Source organism: Epinephelus moara, chromosome 6, assembly GCF_006386435.1.
Source record: "Epinephelus moara isolate mb chromosome 6, YSFRI_EMoa_1.0, whole genome shotgun sequence".
NCBI lineage: Eukaryota > Metazoa > Chordata > Actinopteri > Perciformes > Serranidae > Epinephelus > Epinephelus moara.
In genome coordinates, this window is record NC_065511.1 from 16529942 (window position 1) to 16546447 (window position 16506).

At 40.3% G+C, this 16506-nt stretch overlaps 1 protein-coding gene across 2 annotated transcripts; it reads right to left on the reverse strand.

The window, feature by feature from the left end:
• Positions 1–234: 234 nt before the first annotated feature.
• Positions 235–15885, reverse strand: azi2 (5-azacytidine induced 2). 2 transcript variants are annotated; one of them, XM_050047959.1, is made up of 8 exons: positions 15751–15885; positions 13237–13490; positions 12373–12489; positions 11964–12063; positions 11172–11305; positions 10758–10822; positions 6876–7000; positions 235–2618 (listed from the first exon to the last, which is right to left on the reverse strand). In XM_050047959.1, exons 2-8 carry the CDS (start codon positions 13453–13455, stop codon positions 2173–2175), a joined length of 1206 nt encoding a protein of 401 aa, XP_049903916.1. In that variant the 5' UTR covers positions 13456–13490; positions 15751–15885; the 3' UTR covers positions 235–2172. The 2 variants fall into 2 exon arrangements, with proteins under 2 accessions (XP_049903916.1, XP_049903915.1); XM_050047958.1 differs by having other exon boundaries at positions 11958–12063.
• Between the last annotated feature and the right edge of the window lie 621 nt (positions 15886–16506).

The following is a 16506-nucleotide window of genomic DNA, read 5'->3' on the forward strand; positions in this document are numbered from 1 at the left end:
TTGTGGCACGAGCCATTAGCTGATAAAATGATCAGAAAATGAGCTTAATGATAAAGTATTGCTTCAGCCGGGGCATGGACGCTCTGTTTCAAAATATTAAGTGAAAAATAAATATCTATGAGGACAGGAAGCGAAACAAAGTAACTGTAGCTTTATCTGTATACATCAAAGCCTCCAGTTGTACTGAAACACAGACACTCTGCTAAAAATATGAATAGAGACAGAGCAGCTTCACACAGTAACTTCCTTTCCTTTGTTTAATTGATCATATTTACAAACAGTCTGAAGTGCAGTAAATCTAAAATATAATCCATATCTACTGTACATTGCATTTTGGTTTGCAAATCGTTTACAGAAGTATGAAACTACTGCTGTAAAATAACATTTCTTAAAAATGAACAAAAAGACCACAGTTATCATGAAACAGACCGAAGAAAAATGGAAAAACAAAAGTCTTTTCAACAACCATGGGCCTTTGTGCTTTGTGCACCTATTAGTCAAGTCACAGCTCACATTTCTTCAGGTTAACAGACGCATTGTCTTGTCACCATCACAGACAGCTCGTATACACATCAGAAGTCTTGGGGGAAGAGAGGGAAATAAAAAAAAACCTATGGTTTGGAGTGCAAAACTGCATTTGGCAGAGTACTGAAGCCCACCATATACATTTATACAGATATGCACATACTTCCCGCTGTGTATCTTTGTATTCTACGCGTAATGTGTTTTCTTTTGTACATCCTTCAGTTGTTTCTACTCATCTGACTTAAAAAGAGAAACCAAAGAGAAACTTCCCTCTTCACACGACAACTTACCTCATACTGCAAAACAAATGTATCATAGATTAACATCAGCACAGTACAGAGTTTAGATACATTTTCTATTATTCAAAATCTCAACAAACCTCATCAGGTTTCCAACCTAATCGGGGTTTCAGATACAGGGGAGTGTGTGGAGCTTTTTCATGAGTCCTTCAAATTTAAAAAAACAACAACCCAAAAACACATCCAACAAAGCACAGCCTCACATCTTACAGGTTCCTGAAAAGAAAACCGAGAAAAGAAAACAACACAACAGATATTGTCTGACAGCAGTTCTGAGAGAATTAAATGTGTGATAACAGGCAGGTTTAAGGAGGCTTGTTTCGAGTTGTGAAATTTCTGTGGAAATCGTAAACAGTTGATCCTTTTCTGGTGCCGGTGAGGGTGCAGTGTGTCGTTTCAGAAAGCAGTACATTTTTAGATTAAAATTATTTGCTACTCATTACGCAGTGTCCTCAAAAATCCAAATACTGTAAGTGCATTCTCAAAAATTATTTGGTAAGCATAAGTAGATTGACAACCTACTCAGATACTGATCCGTAAGGACTCTGATGAAAAGGGGGGGAAAAGATGCCATTTGGTAGCTGTTAAAATTTGGAACATAAATCTGATTATCCTACAGTTACTGTATGTCTGTCTCCATCACAGTACAAAAACACATTAAGTCCTCATACCTAGACACCTCCTTCACACGATCATGAGACATACATTGGACTACATACCTTTTATACTTTACAGCGATCAAATTTAAAAAGACTTGCATTGGAGGGAGTACAGTTTACAAATCCTAGTACAATGCTGTGGCCCCAGTGATCACTGGCCACAGTGAATGGAGAAAGAGGCCCTTTGAGCCCTATTAGGTTTATTATGACGATATACAGATACAGGCAGGCGAAAGATGCCCGCACACTGATCTGCACGCACAGGCACACTCTGTTTGATGTGTGTATACGCATACACAGAAATAAAACTGCTTGTATGCATGCTTGCACACACTTAAGCATGTGCATACAAGGACACATACACACCGACAAACTGTTTGTTCTGCTGAGGGTCTCTCATCAAATGCTCCTCTGCGAAGTCCGATATGTTCACTGATGCGGTGTGCAGAGATAACAGCGTAATGAGTTTACAGAGTCTGTACCTCAAAAAGGCCTCCTCTGGCCTCAATCAGTCCCCACAACCAGCAGGTCCAGTGCAGTCCAGCCCAGAGGAGTGGTCTCATCAACTTAAGGCAGATTAGGTGGTAGCTATGTGGCAGGGTTGGAGTCCGTTCATTCATCCATTTGTTTTTTTTTTCCATCCAATTACACACTCTATTTAATCATCTATTCTCCCATTGAAGTTCCTCTCAATAGGGCTTGGCCCACTCGGCATTGGGAGGGCTCCTGGGACTGCAGTTTCCAATAGACGATGAGGAGTTGGATGCAGCGGAGTGTCCCTCCCAGAACATGGCATCACTGGGTTTGGGCGGGCTGGGGAAGGACCGTGAGCTGTCATCCAGGGAGGCTTGGTTCAGGGGAGGCGGCGGCAGGACGACGGAGCAGGTGTCGCTGCCGACCAGAGCCTCTCCTGAACAGCTGTGGGAGGGCCAGGGCCCATTGTACCAGCAGTCCTCCCTCAGACTGTCCGGCAGCAGGGTGCCCGATGGCCCGCAGATAGGAGGGCAGGGCCGGCCGGAGCACGAGGGGAGCGGGGGGGCACTAGGGGGGCGAGGCACTGATGCCCGAGGAACTGCGTGATGGTGGTTGTTCTTTTCCACGTCGTCCAGACACTGAACTGGAACTGTTGAGGCAGCTAGAGGCAGAGAGAGGGGGGGGTGGAGGATAGAAGCAGAGAAATAAAGGACAGAGAGAGGATGGAAGCAAAAGACAAAAAAAAAAAATTAGATGTAGTCTTAGACATTGTTGCAGAAATGCTTATTAGAGCCTGCCAATGTTTGCCTTGCATTTCCGAGAAATATATTTTTTAAAACAAAACTTTGACTGTCATTTGTAGAAATAATATTTATATTATCATTTCTACTAATTTCATTGTCATGACATGGGGACATGGTTACATTACTGTAATAGCTTTAGCAAAAGGCATGAAGAGACCCATTGCCAAAAGCTGGCACTGGATGCTCAGGCAGATTTTTGGTTATTTTTACCCATTCTTTGATCATATATATTACCAGATTCAAATATATATATATCTGTTAAGTTTCACACAATATTTTATTTAGACAAAGTTATTGCATGGCTGAGAAGACAGAATGAAAAAGCTTTTCACTACCTTAATATTGGGAATACAGTTCAATTTGAGTGCACGTCAGCAGCAACTGTAGACACATTGATAGAGCACAAAAGATCATGGGTGTGATACTGAAGGATAATTCAGAGCAAGTTATTCGTGATGTCTGGAGAGTTTATATCTGGCATTAAATATGGAATTTAGTAGACATACGTACGTCTGCATTAACAGCTGTTTGTCAGAAATGGATATGACTGAATATTTACTTTTCAGCTTTCAGTTTATTTCTGCCATCCATTGTAAGTAGAAACAGAAAAAAAAAATACACAAGAACAGTTTCTTTCCACAGGCGTCACTATGATAAACACTTAAAGCTACAGTTGGTAACTTTTATGAACTTTGTGTCATATTTTCTGAAACTCACTATAATCTGAAATAAGTATATGAGACACATAGTCTGTGAAAAAAATCAAGTTCCTCCTTCTTTTCTTGCTGCTCACTAATGGCAATTTACAGTGCCGCACTGAAAACAACCAATCAGAGCCGAGGAGTTTAACAAAGCTGTCAGACATGTAAATCACTGCTCATGTATGGTCAAACTATCAAACTAGGCAGTACTAATCAAACATGAATCAAGATTCTGTTACTGCATTGCCTGTTTCTTGCCTAAAATGTTGTGAGGAACATTTGTTAGTGCACTGTTTAGCTGTAAAAGGAGAACTTTTTACAGCACTAAGCAGTCGGACGAACTTTCTAATAGAATCTTGATTCATATTGGATCAGCACTGCCTAGTTTAACAGTGTGACCACAATAAAAACAACCAATCAGAACTGGGGAGTCTCTAAAGCAGCTGTCAGTCATGGCAATCATTGCTCATGAACTGCGGTCAAACTGTCAAACTAGGCAGCTCTAATCAAATATGAATGAAGATTCTATTATCAAGTTGGTTCGACTGCTTGGTGCTGTAAAACATTCTCATTTTACAGCTAATCAGTGCACTAACAAATGTTTCTCACAACATTTGAAGCAAGAAAAAGGCAATACAGTAATAGAATCTTGATTCATATTTGATCAGCGCAGCCTAGTTTGAAAGTTTGACCACACACGAGCAGTGATTGATATGAGTGACAGCTGGACTAAAGACTCCTCGGCTCTGATTGGTTGTTTTCATATACTTGCGGTAAAACCATTAGAAGCGTTACACAGCAGTAGAAGGCTGAGGAAATTATTTTTTTCGCAGATTATCTGTCTCATTTTGTGCTGTGTCGATATTGTGACAGTTTCAGCAAATATGACAAAAACTTATATGTATATATATATATATATATATATATATATATACACATATAAGTTACCAACAACAGCTTCAACACCTGTCCATAATGTCTGGAACAATCTTGGTGCAATAATCCTTTGTTGCCAGGTGTCCATCTTACCTGTATATTATATATTCATATTCATAGTCCAAAAAAATAAGTGTTCTTCAAAATGTCAATATCATCACTATCAATCCATAAGCATTGCTGTATACAACTGTATGCCTATTTCTGTGCTTGTACATGAGAGCAACAAAAACAGAGTCAAATCCATTATGTGTTATGTGACACACTCCAGGACTATTTTGATTTTGATTAAGTGTTCAGATAACATAATTTAAAAAAATATTTTTTCAAATTTTCTATGTATAAGGTGGTGAGAAGTGTGTGTGAAAACACGCCTGTTTGTAAAATCCAGTTAGTAGCATAAATGAAGCCATTCTGTCTTTCCTTCAACAGTCTCCTTTTGCATTTGGCACCATGATCGCACCTCTGCACTTGTTTACACGTTGATTAAACTTAGGTTTCTAAGGAGATTTCAGACTTACAAGTTGCGTTCAACAAGCCTTTAGATCCCTAAATAGAAAATAGGCCTCAGCTTGTAAAACAGAGAAGAGAGGTAAAATCTCACACCATGCAGCAGGCTACATATTATACAATAAAACCTCTGCAGCATGTAAATACCGCAGTGAATGCGTAAATATCCAAAATAATAATTAGGTTTTGTTCACCAGAACAAATCAAACAAACCCCTATGCATAAACTAAGCCACACTTTTATTCCATACAAAGCATATCAATACACAAATCAGATGTCCTAATCTCACACACACATCATTGCCTTGCTATCAAATCATCATCTTGAGCGAATAATAAAGTTTAAATGAGTATCTCCTCCTGCTTTTCTCCCTTGCCTCTCTCCATCCACACATCATCTATCCATCCATCCCTCCCCACTACTCTTCCATGAGAGGGTCTCCTGAGTCTAGGATTTGAATAAAACTGATTCCAAAGGAGGAACATAAGAAGAATACAGATGCACAATATGACTGAATAAATACATAGCTCACCCCCCCTCTTCATCTCTCTCCATTTCTTTCCTTATTTCTCCTCATCTGTCTCATCTAAGTTACAGGATTACCCTGTTATTCAGTGGAATAAATAGGCCAAGATTTATTTTCTTGCCATATTTCGTTCTAATTTTCACCTCCTAGTCTCCTCTTCTGACACTCGAAGGGAATCGACAACAGAGGTAATCTCTCCTGGGGTAGAATACATCATCACAGAGGGAGGGGAGAGGCGGGACAGACTATTTCGTGATGTCCTTTAGCAAAGTGTTTGAGTACTTTGATAATATCCACAGTCTTATCACACCCTCATACAAATTGCAACAAGGAGCAGCAGGAGAAATCTTTTCAGTGAGTAGTACTTCTTCTCAGAAAAGCCTTCCTTTAACAGAAGAGAGGCAGCAGTACCCCCTCGTCTTTCGTTTGATGTTAGCCACATTAGTTCCTGTGTAGAGAGGCGAGGTTTGGATTCCAGCCACTGTGCTTGAAGTGCACATAAATCTGACACTACCTGACACTCAGGTTATAGAGACATTTTCAAATGTCACATTGGTTAAATATGCCAGAGCTTGTCAGTATATTTATGTCTCATGACAGACTCAGGGTTGTTATATGATTTCTAACTATAGTTTTTAACTTTACAATTCAAAGATTAGTTTTCTTTTTTAAGTTGGGTACAGACAGCTTATGTAGAGAGCACACTCTGCCTTCATTATTCAATTGTATGGGAGAAAATTAGCATTGAACACTATCAGGTTGGAATCAAAGGTTAGTTAATATATTTTTTGTCAGAAAAACATATTTAAAAAAAGTTAAAAACCAACAAAAAAACCAGAAGAGCACTCAGAGAGTGAAGTCCTCTGCCAAAGCCAAAAGCCCTACTTTGCAATGTTAACGAAATTGGAAAAACAATTTGTTTATCCGCCCCATGATTCAGATCCACTCCCAAATTTGATAGGTTCTTCCTTGGCTCACACTACACTCTTTCACCAAGTTTCATAAAAATCAAGCCAGTAGTTTTTCCATAATTCTGGCGACAGACAGACAAACAAACTGAACCAAAAACATAACCCTCTTGACAGAGTAACAAGTACCTGTGCAATTAAGGAAAAAGCAAATTGATTTTTGTTTTTATACTAGTCTGGGAGACTTAAGGAACCTGATAAAAAACATTTCAATGCTTCACTGCATCTCAGTGGTAGCCTGTGTGAAATCGCTCTAAGGGTATACAGGGGACACAGGATGCTCTGCATGCTGTATATGATGGAGGTGGGGAGGTGTGAAAAGGCAGAAGGGAAGCAGTGCTGGTGGGTTATCATATACTGTATACTGAAACCAGCACAGATATTAAGATTGAAGTTGTTTGTATCAACATATACGGCGGCCACAGCGCGATCCTGATTATGCCCACATTTTGTGTGCATAGGTGTGTGCCTCACCTTGTCTTGTCTCACTGATGAGAGGCCTGAGTTTCCTTATCAGGCTCGTTTGGTGCTTCAGCTCTGAATGAAGACGAGTGACCTCGCAGCACAAAGCCTCATACGTCTGCTGCATGTTCCTCTCCCTGCAGGAGAACAGAAGATTTCATTTTAACATTTCTGCTTTTCTAGACAGCCTGTGTTGTTAGAAAGATCCAACTGTCAGAAAGGATCTCATGTGGTTATGATCATAAGCTTTGTGGCGCATAGTTTTACTTTGGTACCATTCAAATATCCTTGATATTATTGGACTTACTCAAAAAGGAAGGCACTTTGTGTTCTTATTCTTCATTTAAACTCAAGGAAAGTTTAATTTCATCTGTTTGCTGACACTCCAAAATGTAAAACTGGCATATCCATTTGATCAAATTTGATAGGATATATAAACACAGAAACCTTGTCTATTTAGCAAATTTCAGAAATTCCTTCCTTGTATATGCTGATTAATTTAACACAGTCACCTGCTGGTTTAAATCCACACGAGACAAACTACTGATGGATTAATGCTAAAAAAAATGCTCTACAAACCCACACCACAGTTTAAAAAAAAATGGAGGTATTTGAGGCAAAGCCTACAAACTGTCCTATCCACACCTTATGTAAAGATGCAAAATCTCATCAACACTTAGCGTTAACTTCAAACACCTGCCTGAAACAGCAAATAAAAAAAAAATGAGAAGAGATCGTGAAGAGAAAAACTGAGGAAAAACTGGAGCTTTTTGTGCTGCTAAAAACTAACACCATCTGAAAACTGCTGACACGTGAAACAATTAGGATGCACCACAAATAGAATTTTCTTCATAAAATGTGAGACAATGCTAATTTACAGAAGATTATCCTCACTGAAAACGTAGGTGGAGGGCAATTCCATATGCTATAGACTGTGTATACATCAAAACACCAGAGTGCCAATTTAAACTGTTTGTAATGGACACAGGTGTTAAGGATTTAGCTGGTGCTGATCACGTACCATGTCCAGGTACTTCTGAGGTTATCTGCATATCACACATGCAGAGTTAAAAATGTGTAAAGCTGCACCCTCCTCTAGTGGCCAAATGGAGCAATTACAACACCAGCGGACACCATGCAGTGTATAACTGTGACATCCCATGTTCAACAATACAGCTATCTAACCAGTGTAGTCTCTCTCTATAGCATTTCTTCATCTCACAGCTTCTAACTTTCTTACAAATGTTTTCAGGCTCATTCTGGTGTTTTAACTATATGACATAGCTAAATTATCCCTATGCTTACTTTCTAAGGAGCAGCTGAACTCATTTACCGTTATGTTTAATGTAAAGCCTTTTGTCTGAAGCCATGATATTGCATTTGCAGTTAAAAGACAGATTAGAAATGTCTTCCATGTGCTCCATTTAAGTGCAGATGGAAAGCATTGCAATCACAAGCTGTCAGAAAGAAGCTCTCCAAAGAAGCTTTACGTGAATGTTTATCAGCCTACCAGCGAGTTGTTAAAGCTGCCAAAATGGAGTATATATCAAATATTGTCTCCAATAACAGTCATAAGTCCCAGGTTCTGTTCAGCATTTTTAACTCCCTTGTAAACCCGTGCGATAACTCTCCAGCTGTGCCATCGCCCACTCTCTGTGAGAGCTTTCTTAAATTTTTTATTGAAAAAATTTCTGCCCTTAGGCCAGTTGCTTCCACTCTCACTGCCCCTGGTCCTGACCCCACTGTGCCTCCTTTACCTGCTGTCTTTGACCAGTTTGAGCCAGTATCTCTCTCCTCACTATCAGATATAGTTAAGCATCTGCGGCCGACTAACTGTCCCTCTGACAGCATTCCCTCTCGCCTCTTCAAAGATGTTTTTGGTACTGTGGGGTCCACTGTTCTTGCTGTCATAAATACCTGCCTTAGCTCAGGGTGTGTTCCAGCTGCTCTCAACCATGCTGTAGTGCAGCCCCTTATAAAAAAGAAAAACCTAGACCCCTCTCTCCTGTCAAACTACAGACCAATCTCCAAATTACCATTTTTGTCCAAGGTTTTGGAGAAAGTGGTCTTTACTCAGCTGCAATCATTCCTAGTGGCCCATGACATGTATGAAAAGTTCCAGTCTGGCTTTAAACCACATCACAGCACTGAAACAGCACTTTTGAGGGTTTTTAACGATCTTTTGTCAACTGTTGATTCATTTAACTCTGCTGTTCTGGTGCTGCTTGACCTGTCAGCAGCCTTTGATACCGTAGATCATAGGATCCTCCTGTCTCGCCTGGAACAGTGGGTGGGTATCACAGGTACTGCCCTTCTATGGTTTCAGTCCTACCTCACTGATCGGAGCTTCTCAGTTAACTTAGGGGATTTCAACTCAGCTACGGCTCCTCTCACCTCCGGTGTCCCCCAAGGCTCCATTTTGGGCCCCATCCTCTTCTTGCTCTACATGCTGCCATTAGGGTTGATTTTTAAGAAACACAACATACCTTTTCACTGTTTTGCAGATGATGTACAGATCTATCTGCCCCTCAAATCCATTAGCAAGGATTCTGTACAGCCACTGCTAAAATGTTTAAAAGATGTCAAATCCTGGATGGACACTAACTTTTTAAATCTCAATGAGGATAAAACAGAGATCATTATGTTTGGATGGACCCCCTCCGATTACTCCGCTGATTTTCTGGGCCCCTTCACTCCTAACATCCGTTCCTCTGTTAAAAATCTCGGTGTGACCTTTGACAGTGCTTTTAAATTCGATAAACAAGTTAGATCAGTAATACAAACCAGCTTTTATCAACTCAGGCTTTTAGCTAAAGTAAAGGGCTATCTCTCCCCCCAGAATCTAGAGAGGGTAATCCATGCTTTTATAACCTCACGTCTGGACTACTGTAACTCGCTTTATGTCGGTATTGACCAGTCACTGCTACACCGTCTACAGCTTGTCCAGAACGCAGCAGCCCGCCTCCTCACTGGAAAGCGTAAACACGATCACATCACACCAATCTTGGCCTCGCTCCACTGGCTTCCAGTGCGTTTTAGAATTGATTTTAAGATTTTATTGATTGTTTTTAAAGCCCTAAATGGGCTGGCACCCCCTTATTTAACCGAACTCCTGCACTTTCATGCTCCCTCCAGAGCCTTGAGATCAGCCAGTCAGCTATTACTGGCTACTCCTAGGACTAGGCTGAAGACCAGAGGCGACAGAGCCTTTGGGGCGGCTGCCCCTAGGCTCTGGAATAGCCTGCCCCTGCACATTAGGTCTGCCCAGACCCTAGAGGTTTTTAAGTCTTTTCTTAAAACCCACTTCTTCTCTCAGGCTTTTAACTCAGGTTGAGCTGGACACCCAAACATTTTAGCTTATTTTGATCTTATTTTATAACTCTTGTATTTTATTTTATTGTATTGTATTTTATGTATCTTATGGTTATTATTGTGGTGTACTATTAGGTACCTCATTGTATTTGCTTGTTTATTTCTATTGACCTGTTCAGCACTTTGGTCAACCTTGGTTGTTTTAAATGTGCTTTATAAATAAAGTTTGAGTTTGAGTTGAGTTGAGAAAACAAAAAATGATCAAGCATGGACATTTTGAAAAGGATAACTACCTGCATTTAAAAGCCTGCTACTGAGCAGCAAACTCCAGTATCTCTGGAGTCTACGTTAGGGTAAATAAATTCAAACTGATTCGCTGCATGAGAAGCAAATGTATTTAAAGTAACAAAGACAGTAATAAACACTTTATTTCTCCATTGTTTACACTCATGGTTGCTTATGATGAAAATCACCAGCTGAGGAATCATCATTTTATTTACCAGTGCAACAGTGAATTCTTGCTTTGTCATTTCTGGTCAACGAAATGAGGGCTGTGCACTGGATATGTATAAAACACTATACCTTGCATTATACTTTGCGTCACAGGTCTGGTCCAAGTCTGGTCCGTTAAGGCCATGGGGTTCCTCCTGAAACAGAGTTAAGTTATGCAATATAGAGAGTGTCTGAAGTTGTATTTTTGTGCTCTTTGTTATAACATAACTTAGGACTCCTCCACTCTCCGTCAACCTCTACTCTCCTTTATATTTGTTTATCCCCTGCATCCTTCGGCAATTCATCTTCTACTGTTTAAGTTCAAACATATCCTCCCCTGCCCCACTTCTCTCCACTACTCTGTGTCAACCTGTCTGGCTCTGCCCTAACACCTCACCTTCTCTCCTCTAGTTATACCACATCTATCCAAGAGCAGTGCTGTCCCTCTTATCTTACACCTTTTTTCCTTAAAGGACCTCATCCTTTCTTCCCAGCTTTACTTACCCCACTTCTCTCCAGCAGTCTACTGTTTTCCAGTGTCACTCTCTCCAGCTCCTCCTGCAGTTTGTGGATCTTTAGCTCGGTGCTGACTCTGTCCACCTGCCAGTAGTCCTGAGGGCTGTTCAGGCTTTTCATCACTGGATACACACAATTAAAAAGACAACTACTGAACTTCATTCAGTATAAAAGACATATCCTCATAATTATCACTTCAATTATAGTGTTTGTTGTACTGTAATTGTAATTACAATGAATCACATACTTGGTGAGATAAAGTAGTGCCATTAAATATAGAGCAATACACTTCAATATGTAAAGCTGATATGGTTTTATACAGTGGTCAAAGAAGTGCAAGTTTAAGTCCTGCATTCACATTTTACTTAAATAAAAATTGAAAGTGTTTCTTATGCAATGGCCCCTTTCAGAGCAATATAAGTTGTCGCTAGTCAAGGTGGAGCTAATTTCAACTAATTTCTATGCTTTGACGTAATTAAATCTACAAAAAACATAATATTCTATACGTTTATCACAGATTCTGTAAGTAAAATCTTAATTTGAAAAGCCCATTGTAACTACAGTACAGCTGTCACATTAATGAACTACAATAATTCCTTCTGAAATGCAGTGTAGTAGAAGTATTGAGCCATATAAAATGTAAATGATAAACACACAAGTGGAGTCAATGTAGCTTCCTACTGTATTTGTTCCTTTAGAGCATCATATAAATTCCATTGTTCATACAGGTCGGTGGCTGTTACACAGAGTAGAAGACAACCATGTGTGCTCTACCTTTACCTTGGCTGGTCTCCATCTCCGTCCTCAGCTGAAGCAACTCCAAGTCTTTGGCCTGGAGCTGCTCCGTCAGCAACCTCTCACTCTCGCTCTTCTCCTTTTTCTGACAGAGAAAAAGAGGTGGGGGAGGAGATGAAGGGAGCGTCAGCATTCATACCAATGCACCAAACACACTCTGTCTCTCTCGGCCCCAGGTAAGATCGGTGCACCTGTGCTGTATTTGTGTAACAGTGTCATAAGCTTGGTGAGATTTGAATCAAAATTACTGCAAAATTGTTCAAAACACACTCTTTGTTTTAGGTTCATATAAGACCTTAAACACATGCATGTGATTTCAGGTTTGCAACATACTTGATCTTTGTGCCAGGCTCTAGTCAGTTTGAGGAAAATTAAAATGAAACAGTAAACGCACCAGTTTGTTAAGCTCCATCTGCAGGTCCTCCTTCTCTATATAGATACCTCGGTAAGCACTGAAGGCCTTGTTCACATACTGGGGACCCTCTGATGGAGGAGCCTCTGGCCTGAAGAGCTACAGCGGAGAGAGATAAAACACACAGAGAGGAGACGGGAGATCAATTTCATTTAATTCACATGTCTGTGGTAAGAGGTTACTTTGATCCCACCACATCCTATCTTGATGGACCAAATGCTGCAGCAGATAAAACCAAAAGTGATAAGAGGAAATTAGACACTCCCAGAGAGACAACTCTGCCCACATGTTGTGCAGCACTTTCACTTTAGCCCGCCATCTGTATTAAGACCCTTCCTGCTTAAAAAGCTCTCTCTGTATTATACTCCATCCTTTGTTTTTGCGTGTGTTTTTAAAAAAAAAATCCAATTTCAGGAGCCAAGTGTAGCGCTCCAACACATTGTTTGGCAGTACCATACTTTTCCAGAACCCCTCTCTGTTTTTAGACAGAGCAGATTTATTTCGCATTGTTTTAAAGCTTTGACTATAGGCCAACAATATTAATGAGGCTGGCATGCACACTCTCCCAGAGGCAAATATTTTGCAGTTGAATCTGCTGAGGTTTTTAAACTTTCTCTGAGCATTTTATATCTGTTCATAATTCTGATGTCCTGGAAAACAACTTTCTTTCACCTCTCAATAGCACACACCCCTTCTACACCTTGCTCTCTGGCTTTCATCATCTGGATGAGCAGTATGTTCTTTTACATCATTCTCTCATATAGACTCTCTCATCATTCTATTATCTCTCTCTTCCATCTTCTCCTCGCCTCTCTCCCACCATCACCCCTTTGTTTACGTCTATACCTTATCCTCCAGCTGCTTAACCCTCTTCCTCAGCAAGGTATTCTCTCGCTCTGTGTCTCTCAGCCTCTTCTTAATGTCCTCATAGGCTGTGACCAGGGCGAAGTGGGAAGCGACGGATTCATCGCCAGCGCACACTGATACAGGACTCTCGCCAGCGGCGGTGTAGGCTGTCTCGTGTTTAAGGATACAAATGTCATCATCCACTGCCAGGGGCTCCATGCCTGCACAGGCCTACTCTGACACAGATAGAAGACCTGGGGATTACAGAAAGAGTTTCATTTTCACAGTGAGAAAGCCAAAGAACAATAAAATGACTGAATTAAACGAAGTTCCGTTTCGGTTTGAAAACTTAAATAAGCACCTGCTATCATAAAGCATTTGTTTTTCCTTGTGTTTACGACACACTGGCTTACTAAGTAACTTTGTGACTAGTTTCTGCACATTATCGTGACATGAAAAGGATCTGCTATATTTTATATTACATAGTTCACAGATCGTTCTGCAATAAAACAGTGTCACAGAGCTGTAACATTGCTCAGTTGATGACACTTGCTACAGGAAATGTATAATGCATCATTTCCTGTGTGCAAGAGACATTTTTACAAGGAATGAGCTGCCTGAGGTTAAGTGTTAGAATAACAGCAAATGCAAAAAAATCTCTCTCTCTCTCTCTCTCTCTCTCTCTCTCTCTCTCTCCCTATATATATATATATATATATATATATATATATATATATGTATGTATATATCATGAATGATGATTGGTTTGTTGTGGCAGTATTTTGAAAACCAAACCTGTTTGACACACAGATTAAATGAAGTGTCAAGGTATGTTAACATGGACACACACAAAAGTCGAGCACAATGGTTAAAGCTTAAGCAGCAGCACCTCATATATGTTGTTTAGTCTGAATCCGAAAAGAAACTGTGATTAATTGACAGAGTTTCAGCTTAAATATGATGGGTCAACCTATTGTAAACTCGCTCGAAAAGTTTGTTCGACAGGTGTGTTTTCTTTCATCATTACTTCATGCTGGACTTCATCAGAAGGTCTGGAGCTGATTCTAGGTGTGACTAGGCTGTTTGAGATGGGCCTGATCAGGCCACATATGAATAAACTCAGTGCCGCCACCATCAGGCCTGCTATTGTATCTTGAACAGAGTTGACACAACCTCCACAAAACTTTAATCCTGTGGCTTATTTGAACAGTCCATTCCTGTTTAAAATATATTTATACATTTGTGAGTATTTGGCTACTATACAAATGAAGATGAGAGTAAAAGTGTGCAAACATCTACACATTTTAATAAAAAAAACATTACAGCATTTGCAGTGCGGTTATATAAACAATGCCAGATCTATAATAGTGTGTGTGAGATCTTTTTGGGGAGTTTTTCCTTATCCGCTGTGTGGGTCCAAAGGACAGAGGGATGTCGTATGCTGTAAAGCCCTGTGAGGCAAATTGTGATTTGTGATATTGGGCTTTATAAATAAAACTGATTGATTGAAATTGATAGTGCAGCTGCTGTAAGGAAATTTGTGCTATGTGGTATATTTGCGTATACTGTAGTTTAGGCACATGGCCTTTGATCCATGACTGCTTGCTTGAGTGCTTAATACAAAGGTATACTTCTATTGTAAGCAGGTGCAGAGGACCTGTTGTTACAGGTCTATCATTCAGACCATCTGACTCAGCAGGAATTAAACCAGTCCAGTCAAGCTTCCTGGAACTGATATACCAGTAGACTGAAACTAACCTAAACCCCACACCCCCCTTGTATCTGTTGGAGCAGCTGGGCAGCAGAGACGGTGCAGCCAACGCTGGGTGATGATGTCAGCATGCAATGATGCAGCAAACACTGAGGAGCCAAGTTTTTAACACTGAAGGCCGAAGCTTTTAGAAAAATAAGTTTTAGGAGCACAGCTGGACATGCTATGAGATCCATGCCGTGGATACAGAGCAAGAAAAAACACAAACGCCGGGCCGCTGACTTTAAAGGACGACTTGAGAAAATGTATGAAATCGAAAGTGACCCCAGATAGTTAAAACGAAAGTCAACGTGAATTCAAAACAAGGCAGGAATAGCAGCGTCATTTCGTTCGACCTCCCTCGATAAAATATAAAAGCTAACAGCTAGCAGGGTAATGACAGCAACGAAGAGACCTTGTTAGGTTCATATAAGACATTGAAAAGCTGCCATAATTGGGATGTAAACAATCAATGACTCTCGTTTGTAAACGATGCTAACGTTGTGGTGCTAGCTTCCGTGAGCTCTGTTGACAACCGACAAAACACATTAACAGGTAGTTCTAAAATATCTGTCAGAGTAAATAACACAATAAGCAGACAATGACCTAGACGAACATAACACATGTATCAACAGATTCGGTGATTAAAACGATCGATCTGTTGATGATAACAGTTAGCTAGCTCTTAGCTAACGTCTCCTGGCTATTTGCGGCTAGGTGAAGCAAAAGCAGTCGATTATTTTCCCCTCTCGACTCTCACCCACCGTGTTAGACGCTGTCCTCAATTAGGTGACAGTTGGCCACACAGGATTATCATTTAGTCTTGAGAAAAGAAGGCCAGTTTCTCGGAGAAAAACAAAGAGACGAGGCTGGACTCTCGCACCGTGTCAGAACTGACAGGTGAGGAAACAAAAACTTCCGGGAGTCACTTGACTGCTGAAGTCCTTTCAAAATAAACGCACGATGTAAATAGAAATGAGTGATATTAATACTCGTGGCCTGCTAATTTGTGCACGTTTAGGAAGAACATAATAATTAATGAATGAATTATCTTAGCTGGACAACATGTAAAAGAGGAGGAAGCTTTGCTGCAATAATAATAAAAAAAAAATAGAAAAATTAATAATATACTGATGAGGCTTCCAGTCGATAGCATGCGCCTATTCAACTAACATTTTATTTTATTTATTTATTATATTTAGTTTGATGTTGATGTTCCTGTGTGTAATGTCATGTGGACCTGATGGTGGTACCAGAGTAAAAGTCAAGGGTCATAAAAGTCTCAGGTTGGTAAGATATCAATTAACGTTACCCAGGGCCCCTACTGCAAAGTGGCCAGCGGGCGGACTATCTAACGTTAACCTTACATCCTAACAGTTTTCATCCAGAGCTAGCTAAAGACGGCGACCAGTAAGTTGAGCACCGATACAAATCAACGAAATATAACCAACTTAAGGTACTTTCTAGAGAAACTTTTGTACGTCTGACTATACGAACAGCTGCCTCCTAACCTGCTAGCT

Excerpts from the sequence above, each read along its gene's own strand:
- azi2 (XM_050047958.1), bottom strand. The coding sequence starts at position 13,455 with ATGGAGCCCCTGGCAGTGGATGATGACATTTGTATCCTTAAACACGAG. Across the intron at positions 12,490-13,236 it reads TTAAGCAGCTGGAGGATAAG|CTCTTCAGGCCAGAGGCTCC; the intron begins GTATAGACGTAA and ends TCTCCGCTGTAG. Across the intron at positions 11,306-11,957 it reads GGAGACCAGCCAAGGTAAAG|TGATGAAAAGCCTGAACAGC; the intron begins GTAGAGCACACA and ends GTGTGTATCCAG.